The sequence below is a fragment of the Pezoporus occidentalis genome, unplaced genomic scaffold (assembly GCF_034315485.1).
Source record: "Pezoporus occidentalis ecotype Australia unplaced genomic scaffold, CSIRO_AGI_Poc_V1 ctg351, whole genome shotgun sequence".
NCBI lineage: Eukaryota > Metazoa > Chordata > Aves > Psittaciformes > Psittacidae > Pezoporus > Pezoporus occidentalis.
Window position 1 is genome coordinate 6,664 of NW_026915495.1, and position 10,921 is coordinate 17,584.

Consider the following 10,921-nt stretch of genomic DNA (forward strand, 5'->3'; position numbering starts at 1 on the left):
CCCCTCCATGTACTCTATTCCCCCACATGCCACTGCGGTCCCTTCCATTCTTCTCTAGGCATGCTCAGGATCCCTCTGTTCCTTTCTGTGGACTCTCAATTACTCTCCGTTCCCTTGTGAGTGCTTGTAGATCCACTCTGCTCCCCTACCTGTGCGTTGGAACCCCACAGTTCCCATGTATTCATGCTCATATCTCCTCCACCCCTCTTTCTGCACCCCCCAGTCCCTGCCATCCTTTCTGAGTGCCTTACATCCAAACTATGTCCCTGCTACATGCTTTCAAATTCCTTTCTGGGTGCTCCTAGATCAACTTGAACTCATTCTGTTCATTTCAAAGCACTCTCAGGTGCTCTCCAGTCCTATCCAGCTGCTTTCATATCCTCTCTGTTCCCCTTGTTGTTCTCTCTTGGAACTCCTCTGTTGTGCTCCCTGCACAAATAGATCCCCTCAGTTCCCTCTTACATGTTCAAGTGTCCTCCATTTCCCTCTGTGTGCGCCCAGATCTCCTCTGTTCCCTCCTCAAATACTCAGATCTCCTCTGTTCATTTCAGTGTCTGCATAGGGCTGACTTCTCCCCTCTGTGCATACTTAACATTACTCTTTTCCATGACAAGCACCACTCAGATCCCCACCAACACCCAGATCCCACATCCCTTCTGTGGGTGCTCAGTTCCTATGGGTTCCACTGTCGGATCCCTTCCACTCCCTCTGTGCACCCTCAATTCCCCTCCACCAGCTGCTCCAAACACTGCCCCACAACAGTCGGTCTCTCTGGGAGCTTTGGGGCTGCTCTGACTTACCCACCAAGAACTAGGCTGAGATTGTCAAAAGCACATTAAACAAGAACCAATTGACGTGGCAGCACCCATTTTGTTCTCCACACTGGTTGGTGGTTGGCATTCAAGTGTTTATTGACCAAGCTGCGCTCTTCAAAGCTCCCAGATATGCTGTTCCCAGGGGAAATTCCATCCAAGGAGCTAAGCACTCACAGAAGAGACCATTCCAAGGACTCTTGCTGGCAAGGGGCTTATTTTCTTCACAGCTCAGGAAGCCGTGCACCTAGAACCACAGGCACCTTCGACTCTGCTCGTGTTTTATAAGGGCACAAAGGAAACCCAGCCTGATTTCCTCCTTCAGGACAAAGGAAGCCAGGAGTGGGCGTAGGACCCATTCACCCCACCCACCGCAGAGAGCACTACAAATGCGTCTGTGAGCCCTGCCATTCCACAGCTTTGTGCTCCAGGCGGCATTCCTGCGTGGACACCATGGGTGAGTAGAGGGCTGGGAAGCAGGGTGCTCCCTGCTAGCAATGGGAGGAGCACAGTTTGGGCAGCTCAGCAAGAGGGACTCACACACAGATGGGGAGCAACGGCACTGGTGCCCTCTGAGGGCATACTGACCTGCCCCCCCTTCAAACACTAGCAGCTTGTGCCCTGCCTTCTGGCTCACCCCAGCCAGTCCCCTGCTTTAGGGGCCAGGAATGAAACCTGACTCTGCCAGTTGCTGGGTTCTTTGCTCCACCCCAAACTGTCTCACACAGGACCTTCTGAAAGCTGGTCAAGGGTGAGAGGCAAGGTTGTCTAGTCCTTGAGCTAAAGAGTAGAGGCTTTTAAGCAAGCTTTCCAGCTTGCACAGACCAGTCTGATGCTGCCCACTGTGCTTGGTACACTTGGTCCGGTTACATGGTGTGGTGCTGAAGCCATGGGATTTCCTGCCTCTCTAGAGGGAGGGTCACATCTCATCTTGTCTCTTATCTTTTCACCTTCTAGCAGTCCAGTGCCTTCTACTCCTTGCTGGCGTGTTGGTCTTGGCTGCCCCAGGCCACTCCATGCTTGCACAAACCCTAAACGTCTTCAAGAAATCTCCCTTCAACACTTCGGCCAGTGCTCTGAAGAAAACCAGTATGTAGCATTCTGTAGGCATAGCAGTGCTCTCACCAGCCCCTTTCAGTGCCTTGGTCTGAGTCAGCCCTGGCTGGTGAAAAGCCCCTGCCCATGCTTCGGGCCAGTGGAGGCTTGATAAAGTGGAACTCCTGTCTGGGAAAGGGTGTGCTATGATGCCTCAGATCCTAAAAGCACCTCCATAATGTATACAAGCAGGAAGGCTGGAGAGATGTGGCATCAACCCCAGGCTTTGCTCAGGTGGAAAGAGGAGCTCTGCCTATCTGGCAGGATGATCTTAACTGCAGTGGGAGGTCCTGCAGTCAGCAAGCTGAAGGCATGGGGACACCACACCTGCAAGTACAGTGTTGTGTGCTCATATACAGCCAGCTCCAGGTGGGGAAGGGGTCTCCCCCATCCCCAGCCCTGGGCCTGCTCCGGGATGGTGGATATGAGGAGGTGTACCCAATGCAGGCTGCAGCGCTGTGTGTGTGTGTGTGTGCACTTTGCAGACTGGTTAAGGGTGTCTGTGTGCTTGAGGGGTTACTTGTCTCCTGTTCCCTTGGTCACAGGCAGGGGCAAGGTCCTCTTCACCATCCCCACAACATGACCCTGTTTTAGTGGCACAACCCCATTTTCAGGGGACCCAAAGGAGCCCGCTAGTGTCCTGGACTGACAGCAGCATAGCCATGTGTGTCTGGGGTCTTTCAGTGGGGCTGCCTCCTGTTAGGTGTCCCAGATGGAAGAGGAACAGAGGCTGAGGCTAACGTAGTCTCACCTCCAGTTAAGCACATTGACTTCTCTAGGCTGGGACAGCTGATTATCCGCCAGGTACGCTGGCCAGATGTCCCTGTATCCTGCCACAGGGTGAAACATGGTCCTGTTTTGTTGCATACAGTCTTGTTAAATCACCCTCTCTCCTGCCCAGGTTGGCCTAAGGACTGCAGTGAGGTCTCTGCTGGCAGCCCCAGTAGTGTCTACATCATCCAGCCCACAGGACTGGACCCCATCGTGGTGTACTGTGAAATGAATGCGACAGAAAGGGGCTGGACGGTCATCCAGAGGAACCGGCAGAGCACGGAGATCACCTGGGCTGAGTCCTGGAGCACCTACAAGTATGGCTTTGGGGATGTGCACACCGAGTACTGGCTGGGCACTGAGTACATCCATCAGATCGCCAAGCAGAAGGTCTACCAGGTCAGATTTGTCATCCAGGACTCCTCAGACAACATCCATTTCGCAGACTACAACCTCTTCAGTGTAGAAGATGAGTCCCACGGCTACCGACTGAGGCTGGGCTCCTACGCAGGGACAGCAGGGGATGCCATGGACTCAGACAATCCCAGGAAGGTGCACAACAACATGAAGTTCTCCACTAAAGATCGGGATCAGGACACTTACAGAGGGAACTGTGCCTCCCGCTATGGGGGTGGGTGGTGGTATTCAGCCTGTTATTCTGTACGGCTGAACGTCAAGGGGGGCATGACATGGGGCAGCCTGTGCAAAGGGAACTGCAAAGCTTCTGCCATCCTCATCAAACCAGCTCTGTACCATTAGTACCCTTTCCCCCTCCTGACTGCTTTGGGCAGACATGGGGGGCCATTTTGCTGGCTTGGGGTGAAAAGGCTTTTTCCTGTACATAAAAAGCTGTTTTCCTCTTCTCTTGAAAAGTACCAAAGTTCCATGTTTTGTCTCTGGCCTGTGGTGGGTTTGTAGGGATCATTGTTAGGGCAAGTCTTTATAAACGCTGTGGTTTCGAATCATGTTCCTTCTCGGGAGAAAACTGTGTTCTGAAACCTAAAACCCTCCTGATCCAGCCAGATCTTATTCTCTTTTTGCTTTGTGGGTATAGATAACTTCAGCAGAAAACTATCAGTCATCACTAGCTAACCTGCTGTAGGTTGCTCTGAGCCCAGGCAGGCCATGTACACACCATATCCCTGCTGTAGTCTCTGTTCATCCTGCAGAATAAAACTGCTTTCAGAACCCGCGCAGACATAACAAGTGTCCTTCTCTGTTTGGCAGCTTCTCGCAGGTGCTGCCAGTTTCATGCCAGGGGCAGACCTGAGGTTCCTGCTACAATAAGACTTCCAAAGGAAATTTTTTTCATGAGGCTCATGCCGCTCCTCCATGCCCTTCCCAGCACAGTCCCACCTCAGCAGGCCTGCACCATGGCCACGGAGCAGGCTGTGTGAACATGGGTCTAGCTAACCGGGAAAGAGGGGCCATCCCCAAGCCCGTGTGCTCCCTGGCCTCTGGCCAAAACACAGGCGTGGATCACCCATGGCCAGCCAGGCCTTGGTGGGTCCTGGCCACCCAACATCACTGGCTCCAGGGTGGGAAAGCTCTGGCCATGCAGCAATCAATGTGCTGCCGCCCCCAGGAGCCCCACAGCCCCTTGCCCCCCACTGCAGGAAGCCCAGACTGAGCTCCATGGGGCTGCCCTAAGACCCCTCTCCCCACCCTGTGGGGTCTCAAAGCACTACATCCACCCCATGGCAGGAACCCCCCTCCTGGTGACTTGAAACCCCCCAGGGGCATCCCTGACCCCCCCCACCCCCTTGCTCCAGGATGGAGCTGGGACTCCAGCTCCCCCAGCCATGGCACAGAGCAATGCAAGGAGACAGTGAGTCTCAGAGAGGGGATGCAGCAAATAGTGTCCCCCTACCATGAACACGATGCCCCCTCAGCATCCTCCATTGCCCCAGGACCCTGACTGCTCCTGTGTGTGTGCAGTGACACTGTGGCAGGTAGGCACAAGGCAGCCAAGTCTGGCTCCAGGGTTTATTGCAGCTGACGTCTCCCACCACGGGTAGCAGAGCTATGGGGTGTAGGAGGCCCAGGGAGGGAGCAGGACCTGAGCAAAGCAGGGATACACAGATTGCACAGGAAGGGAACTTGCACTGTTTCCCTCTGCCCAGGATAGGAGCGGGTGCACCCACCCCAAACCAATGCCTGCACCCCAGCACAGGCCAACACCACGGCACTGAGCGAAGCTGCTCCAGGTAATTGCTCTTGAGCCCCAGAGCCGCTGTGTTTCAGCTGGTGCTGGTGCAGAGGCTATGGGCAGAGCAGGACACACACCGGGACTGGCACAGAGCTGCTGGCAGGACAGGAATGGGGTGCTGAGCTGGGGATGGTGGCACTCTCCCAAACTCCCGGGAGGCTGGGCACGGCGGCAAGGTCAGCACACGTCTGTGGGTTTGACCAGGATGAGGGAGGATGCGCAGTCGCCATTATCGCAGAATCCTGGCCAAAGGATGCGGTTTTTGGCATTGAGCAGGACATTCTGGCATCTGTCGTACCACCAGCCCCCATAGCTGCTGGCGCAGTTCCCACTGTACTGGTCCTGGTCCTTGTCAGTTGTGCTGAACTTCATGTTGTCATGGATGCCCCCCTTCTTGGGGTGATAGAGGGTCAGATAGTCATCCCCTTCACCAGAATGCCGGCCCAGCCTCAGCGGGTACCCACTGGCTTCACTTTCCACCCTGAAGATGTCGTACTCAGCAAAGTGGGTGACGTTGGCTTTATTCCACACAACGAAGCGGACCTTGTAGGTGCCCTGCTGTGTCAGCAGGTGCAGGTACTCGGTGCCCATCCAGTGATCGCCCTGTACATTCCCGAAGCCATACTTGTAGGTGGTCCAGGATTGCTTCCACGTGAGCTCAGTGTCGTGAGAGTTTCTCTGGACTACAGTCCAGCCCTTGCCTTCGGTGTCCATGTCACACCACACCACACGTGGGGGCGACCGTGCTGGCTGGATGACATACACCCCGCTGGGGCTGTTCTTGCGGAGATGGCTGCAGTCTGCGGGGAACCCTGCAGCGGCAGCAGTAGCAAACACAGGTTGGGGTGGGAGAGAGAAGGAGCATATGAGTCTTTCAGTGTAACAAGAAGCTCCTGCAGTGAATGAGGACTCAGGACAAAAAGGGCTGGTTTATCCGTGGTCTATTCCACAGCATAGAGTGGTGTTTCCACGGGCTTATCCATAGGGCAACCAAAGGTCTCTGAGACAACGGCCCTGGTAAGAGACCTAGGATCTATTTATCATGACTTTCTATTTCATTTGGAGCCTTCTGATGCATTTGGCCAAGAAAAGGGGGAAAAAAGTCTTCCTGATGCCAGTGATGTCCTCCAAGTATATCTAGCCCTCACACAAGGCCCTTGATATATTGAGCTGTAGCTCTTGCAAGGACCATAAGTGCCCCAAAATGCTCCACTGGATGAGGGTATGTAATTAAAATTGATGTTTTCTCTAGAATCATGGCATTGCAAAAGAAGGCCAAGTTTCTCCTTCACAGGGACCTCTTCCATCAGCTTGTTGCAGTTTATCTGCTGGCAGGACTGATCTGTCATGACTTACTTGCCAAATTAATTTGCTGTCTAATTTGATTTGCTTTGTTTGTATCTGATGAGGGACAATTTGCTGTGGGCAGCTCCAATTCAGCACAGGAATTTCTGTTTCCCTCGGGCACACAGGTCTTGCAGGGAGTGTAACCCCCCCTTGCGGGGAGGAAGGGAATACTCCTGATCCGCTAAAATAAATAATTAAAAGAGGATGCTGGGAGGATCTCTCCTAGAACTGAAGTATAAAATGACACAAGCATCACAGAGCAATCCTGCCAAGTTATGGTGTTGGAACAGAAACCCCTTGGTTTCAGCATGAAGCCACCAAGGAGGTGGGGATGGTGTCACACTGCTTACCTTACAAACCATGGCCCAGGTGTGCATCAGCCTGCATGCACAATGGCCTTCCTAGCATTTGACAGACCTGAGAGTCAGCGCTGAGCTGAGGAGACACTGTCCTGCTCCGCACTTTGTGCCCAGCCAGTGTTCCCCACACACGCTCCATACTCACCACTCCGGGAGCTGGCAGTGGGTGCTGCTGGGCCAGCACTTGCACCAAGGAGAAGCATCGCCACCACTGTGGGTAGGAGGAAAAGGCCCCCATGGAGCAAAGTTGTTCTAGCCTGGAGCCCTGGGAAGGGAAGGAAAGGGCCCAGCACCGTTAGGATCCCTGAGCAGTCCCCTCCAGCCCTGCCAACAGCCCCCACGGAGCTGGGATGAGGGAAGGCAGAGGCATGGGGCACAGGCAGGAGCAGGGAGCTTCAGTGCAGGCTCTGCCCCTGCAGGGCTGAAGCAAGGTGAGAAATGGCTTTGTCACTTTTCCAGTCAATCCCTTCCCTGCACTATACAGTAACCTGCAGATCTGTTCTTGAAACCTACAGCCCAGGAGTACCTAAGAGGACAGTGACACGGCTAGATCTGGGGAGAGTAGTTTGTTGGGGAGGAAGACTGCAAGAAAAAGTTCTATCTGGAGTAATCATGCTTAAGCCTGTTATACAAACCACTCCAGCCCCATGACAGTTAGTGAGAAACCAGAGCCAACAGATGGGTCCTGTCCTGTTGCACAGATACCGGCTTCCAAGCAGACAGGAGGAAGTCTTGCAGTGACACAAGCCCAAACCCTCTGTGCTGGCCACCAGCACACTGCTACAGCTTGCACTAGCTCAGTTACTGGGGCAGATGCCATCACACCTGGGGAAGGAGCCCTGTGCAACCACATGTGCCACATGCATTGGTCAGAAAGGGAAAGGACCATGTGGAAATCTAGGTCTCCACATTAACCTCCCTTGACAGGACATGAGAATACAAGGCATAGGTAGCATGGGGAAAGCATAGGCTGGCACCAAGCATGTGTGCCATTTGGTGCTTTTGCCTTGTGTCCCTTCTGCTACCATAGTGCCTCACAGCATGCATCACCCAGGCAAGATCACGGCTCCTGTCCTGCTTGCCACCTTGTGCCTCTGTATACTCACCCCAGTCATGCCTTGTTTGAGCCCAGCACCACACATGAATTAAGTGTGCTGCTGGGAAGATAACTCACCCATCACAACAGCACAGCTGAGCAGAGAGCAGGAACCCAGTGGTGCACCATCCCATGCTGAGCTATCCACAGTGGCTTTATAGGCACTGCACACACCCACTTGTGTTCACACTTGTTATTTGTAAAGGCACAAGGAGGCACTTGCAGACTGTGACTGGACCAGTTTTCAGATCTCATGACAGCAGCAGAGCTAAACCCCTTGAGGAGAGAGAGGCATGCCCTTCCAGCCAGAGTGCAAAGTAATACCCTCCCTGATGAGGGGTTTCAATTATGGACTGTCCCAGTTACACAAACACTACACGTGAATTGCTCACTTGGAGCAAATTTTGGAGAGCCATGATCAAACTGAAGTGGTGAGACCCAGCTTTTTTAAGGACATACACACAGTAATTAGCAAAGACGGATAGATTAGGTCTCCTATGTGCCCAGTCCCAAAGGTGACCTTGGAAAGATGAGGACAGGTCCTCAAGAGACATGTCTGCTCGCTAACTGGTGCCAACTAACCACTGGTTTCAGTATCAATGAGTTAAGTCACTGGGTTGGAACCAGGGTGCAGCAGCCAGAAATCAGTGTCCCCTGGCACCCCAATCTGCATGCTTTGAGTAGAGGGCAAGGGCTCCAGGTAACAAGCAGGTGACTGTAGGTCCCTTCACCACTCTCCTTTCCAATCTTTGTCTTTGGCCTGGTGAGACCCTGCAGATCCCCAGAAACGTTGACCAGGGGTTGCTCCCTTTGCAGGAACAAAACACTGTCAGGACTGATTGTCTGGGAAGACCGTACAGACAGCTCCAGCACTTTGTCAAACCAATGTCAAGAGGATAAAGATGTTTGGATAAAGATGCTTGTTCAAGAGGACAAAGATGTACTTTCTTCTCCTGTGTTGGTTTAAATAGCTTGCTGATCAGATGTCTTTACGGCAAGCCAGTCTCCAGATGATGCTCTGTACTGCATGAGCCCACATCAAGCAACGCAACTTGCAGGTCTGGATGGGCAGCAGCATCCAGACCTCTCCAAGGTACTGGATCCATGGATCAACTTACATCTGAATGCGTACATGACACCCCTGCTTGCTGGGTTAGAGGTTGGAGCCCTTGTCTTCAACTTCATTTATTTCTCATATTCCAGTGGATGGTCTTCAAAATTGACACAGGTTTGCTGATTCAGGCTAACGTTGGACCTCTTTCTAAGAAGACAGCTGCAAAAGGACCTCTGAGAAGATACAGGTTGGAAGCAGAGCTAAGCCCAATTACCAGTGGTTGCACTCCTGAGAGGCAGAGCAAAGGGCACCATGGGCTCAAGGGAGGAGGATGAAGGTACAAGCAAGCTCTCTGGGATCAGCAAAGGCTGGCTGCTCCCAAGAGGCAAGCAAGTCAGAAGCCAAAGATGGACCCCATGGAGGCAATGCCCGCATTGGCAGAGCTCCATCCCTAACGGGTCTGAGAAGAGCAAGCAGAGCTGGGTGTTGGCAACAGCTCCAGGCAAGGCAAGCGGCAAACTGGGTCCGAGATCCTGGACAAAAGGGCACAATGCAAAAGGCAGGGCTGGAGATAAATCTACACCATGAATCTGTCCATCCAGGAAATAAGCTATCTACAGTGTATGTCTAAGATCCATCCAAAAAACAAGGCCAGAGAGGGAACTGGAGACCAGTACTGACAGCCCAGTGCTGAGCAGGCACCATGGGCTTAGGTGAAGGTCCAATTTGGTCTGGTCACCAGCAATTAAGTCCTGCTGGTGCACACAGGGTGATGACAGTTAATCATGAAAGAGCAAATCCCACCAGCCTGGCTGTCTGACCTCCTGCCCCATGGGCCCTCTGGCTTTTGCTGTAGCTCTCTGGGCTTATCAAGTGGCTTCTCAAAGCACATTCTGGTGCAGGCAGCTCTGCATCTAGCACAAGGCCCGGTGTCATGGCTTTGCTCCTGCAGATATACAGAGGCATAAGGGCTGGGGAGGGAGCTTTTCAAAGAACCAGAGAAGCACAGAGACCAGGAGGACCGCCAAACGCCTCTGAACTGATCTCAAGGCCAAAGCAGTGCTAACTTAGAATGGGTTGCTTAGGGCCATGTCTGCCTCAGGAGTGAAACTGTCAAGGAATGGAGTTCCCACAACTTCTCTCTCTCCCCACATACCCCAGTCTTTGAACACCCTTAGGCTGATTTTTTTCTGTTGTCTGATTTCCCTCTCCCTTTGTGTCCATTGCCTCCCATCCCATCCCTGTGCACCTCCAAGGAGAACCATGGAATTACAGGAATCACAGAGTGAGAGAAGAATTTAGGTTGGGAGAAATCTCTGAGAGTTCAATCCCTGCTCGAAGGAGATCTAAAAAACCAGGTCCTTGTCCAGCCAACTCTTGAATACCTCTAAGGGTAAAACTCCCACAGCCTCTCTCTGGGACCATGTTCCAGTATTTGACCAACTTCGTGTTAAAAAGAAGTCCCTAATTCTAACTGAAATTTCCATGTTCCAGTTTAGACCCATCACTTCTCATCCCATCACCATGCACATCCTTGGACAGTTTGGCTCCATCTTGTCTGCATGCTCCCGTGAGGGAGAGGCAGTCAGCAATAAGAACCTCCCTGTTGCCTGCTCTTCTTCAGGTGGAGCAAGCCCAGCTCTCCCACATTATTCTGACACATCCTGAGCTCCAAGCCCTTGACCAGTCTGGTGGACTCCCCTGGATGTCCTACAGTATGTCAGTATGTTTCTTGAAATGAGGGGTCTAAAATGAGACACAGTGCTCTGGGAAGCTTCACTCTGCCTGCTCCCAAGGAACAAGGGATGGGACAAGAGGAAACGGCCTCAAGCTGCACCAGGGCAGGTTCAGATGGAGCTAAGGAACAATTCCTTCCCCAAAGGGTGCTCAGGCATTGGAACAGGCTGCCCAGGGCAGGGCTGCAGTCACCGTCCCTGCAAGTGTTCACACACTGTGGAGATGAGGCCTCAGTGCCATGGGTTAGTGGTGGCCTTGGCAGGGCTGTGATAAAGGTTGGACTTGATGAGCTGAAAAAGCCTTTTCCAACCAAAGTGGAAAAGTCCTATAGCAGAGAGGGACTTGAAGTGAGACCATTTTACATCAGTGTCACATTGCAATTCCCAAAACTCCCTTGTGATTGCCGCAAGGGCCATGTGCCGGGGCAGACCGCACCGGGCA

General features: G+C 52.9%; 2 protein-coding genes across 3 annotated transcripts; one reads left to right on the forward strand and one right to left on the reverse strand.

Moving 5' to 3' along the window:
* The first annotated feature begins 971 nt into the window (after positions 1–971).
* Positions 972–3,871, forward strand: LOC134169682 (fibrinogen-like protein 1-like protein). Of its 2 annotated transcripts, XM_062630430.1 has the most exons (3): positions 976–1,269; positions 1,770–1,901; positions 2,809–3,871. In XM_062630430.1, exons 1-3 carry the CDS (start codon positions 1,266–1,268, stop codon positions 3,435–3,437), a joined length of 765 nt encoding a protein of 254 aa, XP_062486414.1. In that variant the 5' UTR covers positions 976–1,265; the 3' UTR covers positions 3,438–3,871. The 2 variants fall into 2 exon arrangements, with proteins under 2 accessions (XP_062486415.1, XP_062486414.1); XM_062630431.1 differs by lacking the exon at positions 1,770–1,901 and having other exon boundaries at positions 972–1,269.
* A 1,051-nt stretch (positions 3,872–4,922) lies between these two features.
* On the reverse strand, positions 4,923–7,923 carry LOC134169683 (fibrinogen-like protein 1-like protein). Its single transcript, XM_062630433.1, has 3 exons — positions 7,768–7,923; positions 6,739–6,858; positions 4,923–5,699 (listed from the first exon to the last, which is right to left on the reverse strand). The coding sequence occupies exons 1-3, from the start codon at positions 7,769–7,771 to the stop codon at positions 5,065–5,067; spliced, it is 759 nt and encodes a 252-aa protein (XP_062486417.1). The 5' UTR covers positions 7,772–7,923; the 3' UTR covers positions 4,923–5,064.
* Positions 7,924–10,921: the final 2,998 nt, after the last annotated feature.

Excerpts from the sequence above, each read along its gene's own strand:
- LOC134169682 (XM_062630430.1), top strand. Across the intron at positions 1,902-2,808 it reads CAGTGCTCTGAAGAAAACCA|GTTGGCCTAAGGACTGCAGT; the intron begins GTATGTAGCATT and ends TCTCCTGCCCAG.
- LOC134169683 (XM_062630433.1), bottom strand. Across the intron at positions 5,700-6,738 it reads CACTGCCAGCTCCCGGAGTG|GGTTCCCCGCAGACTGCAGC; the intron begins GTGAGTATGGAG and ends CTGCCGCTGCAG.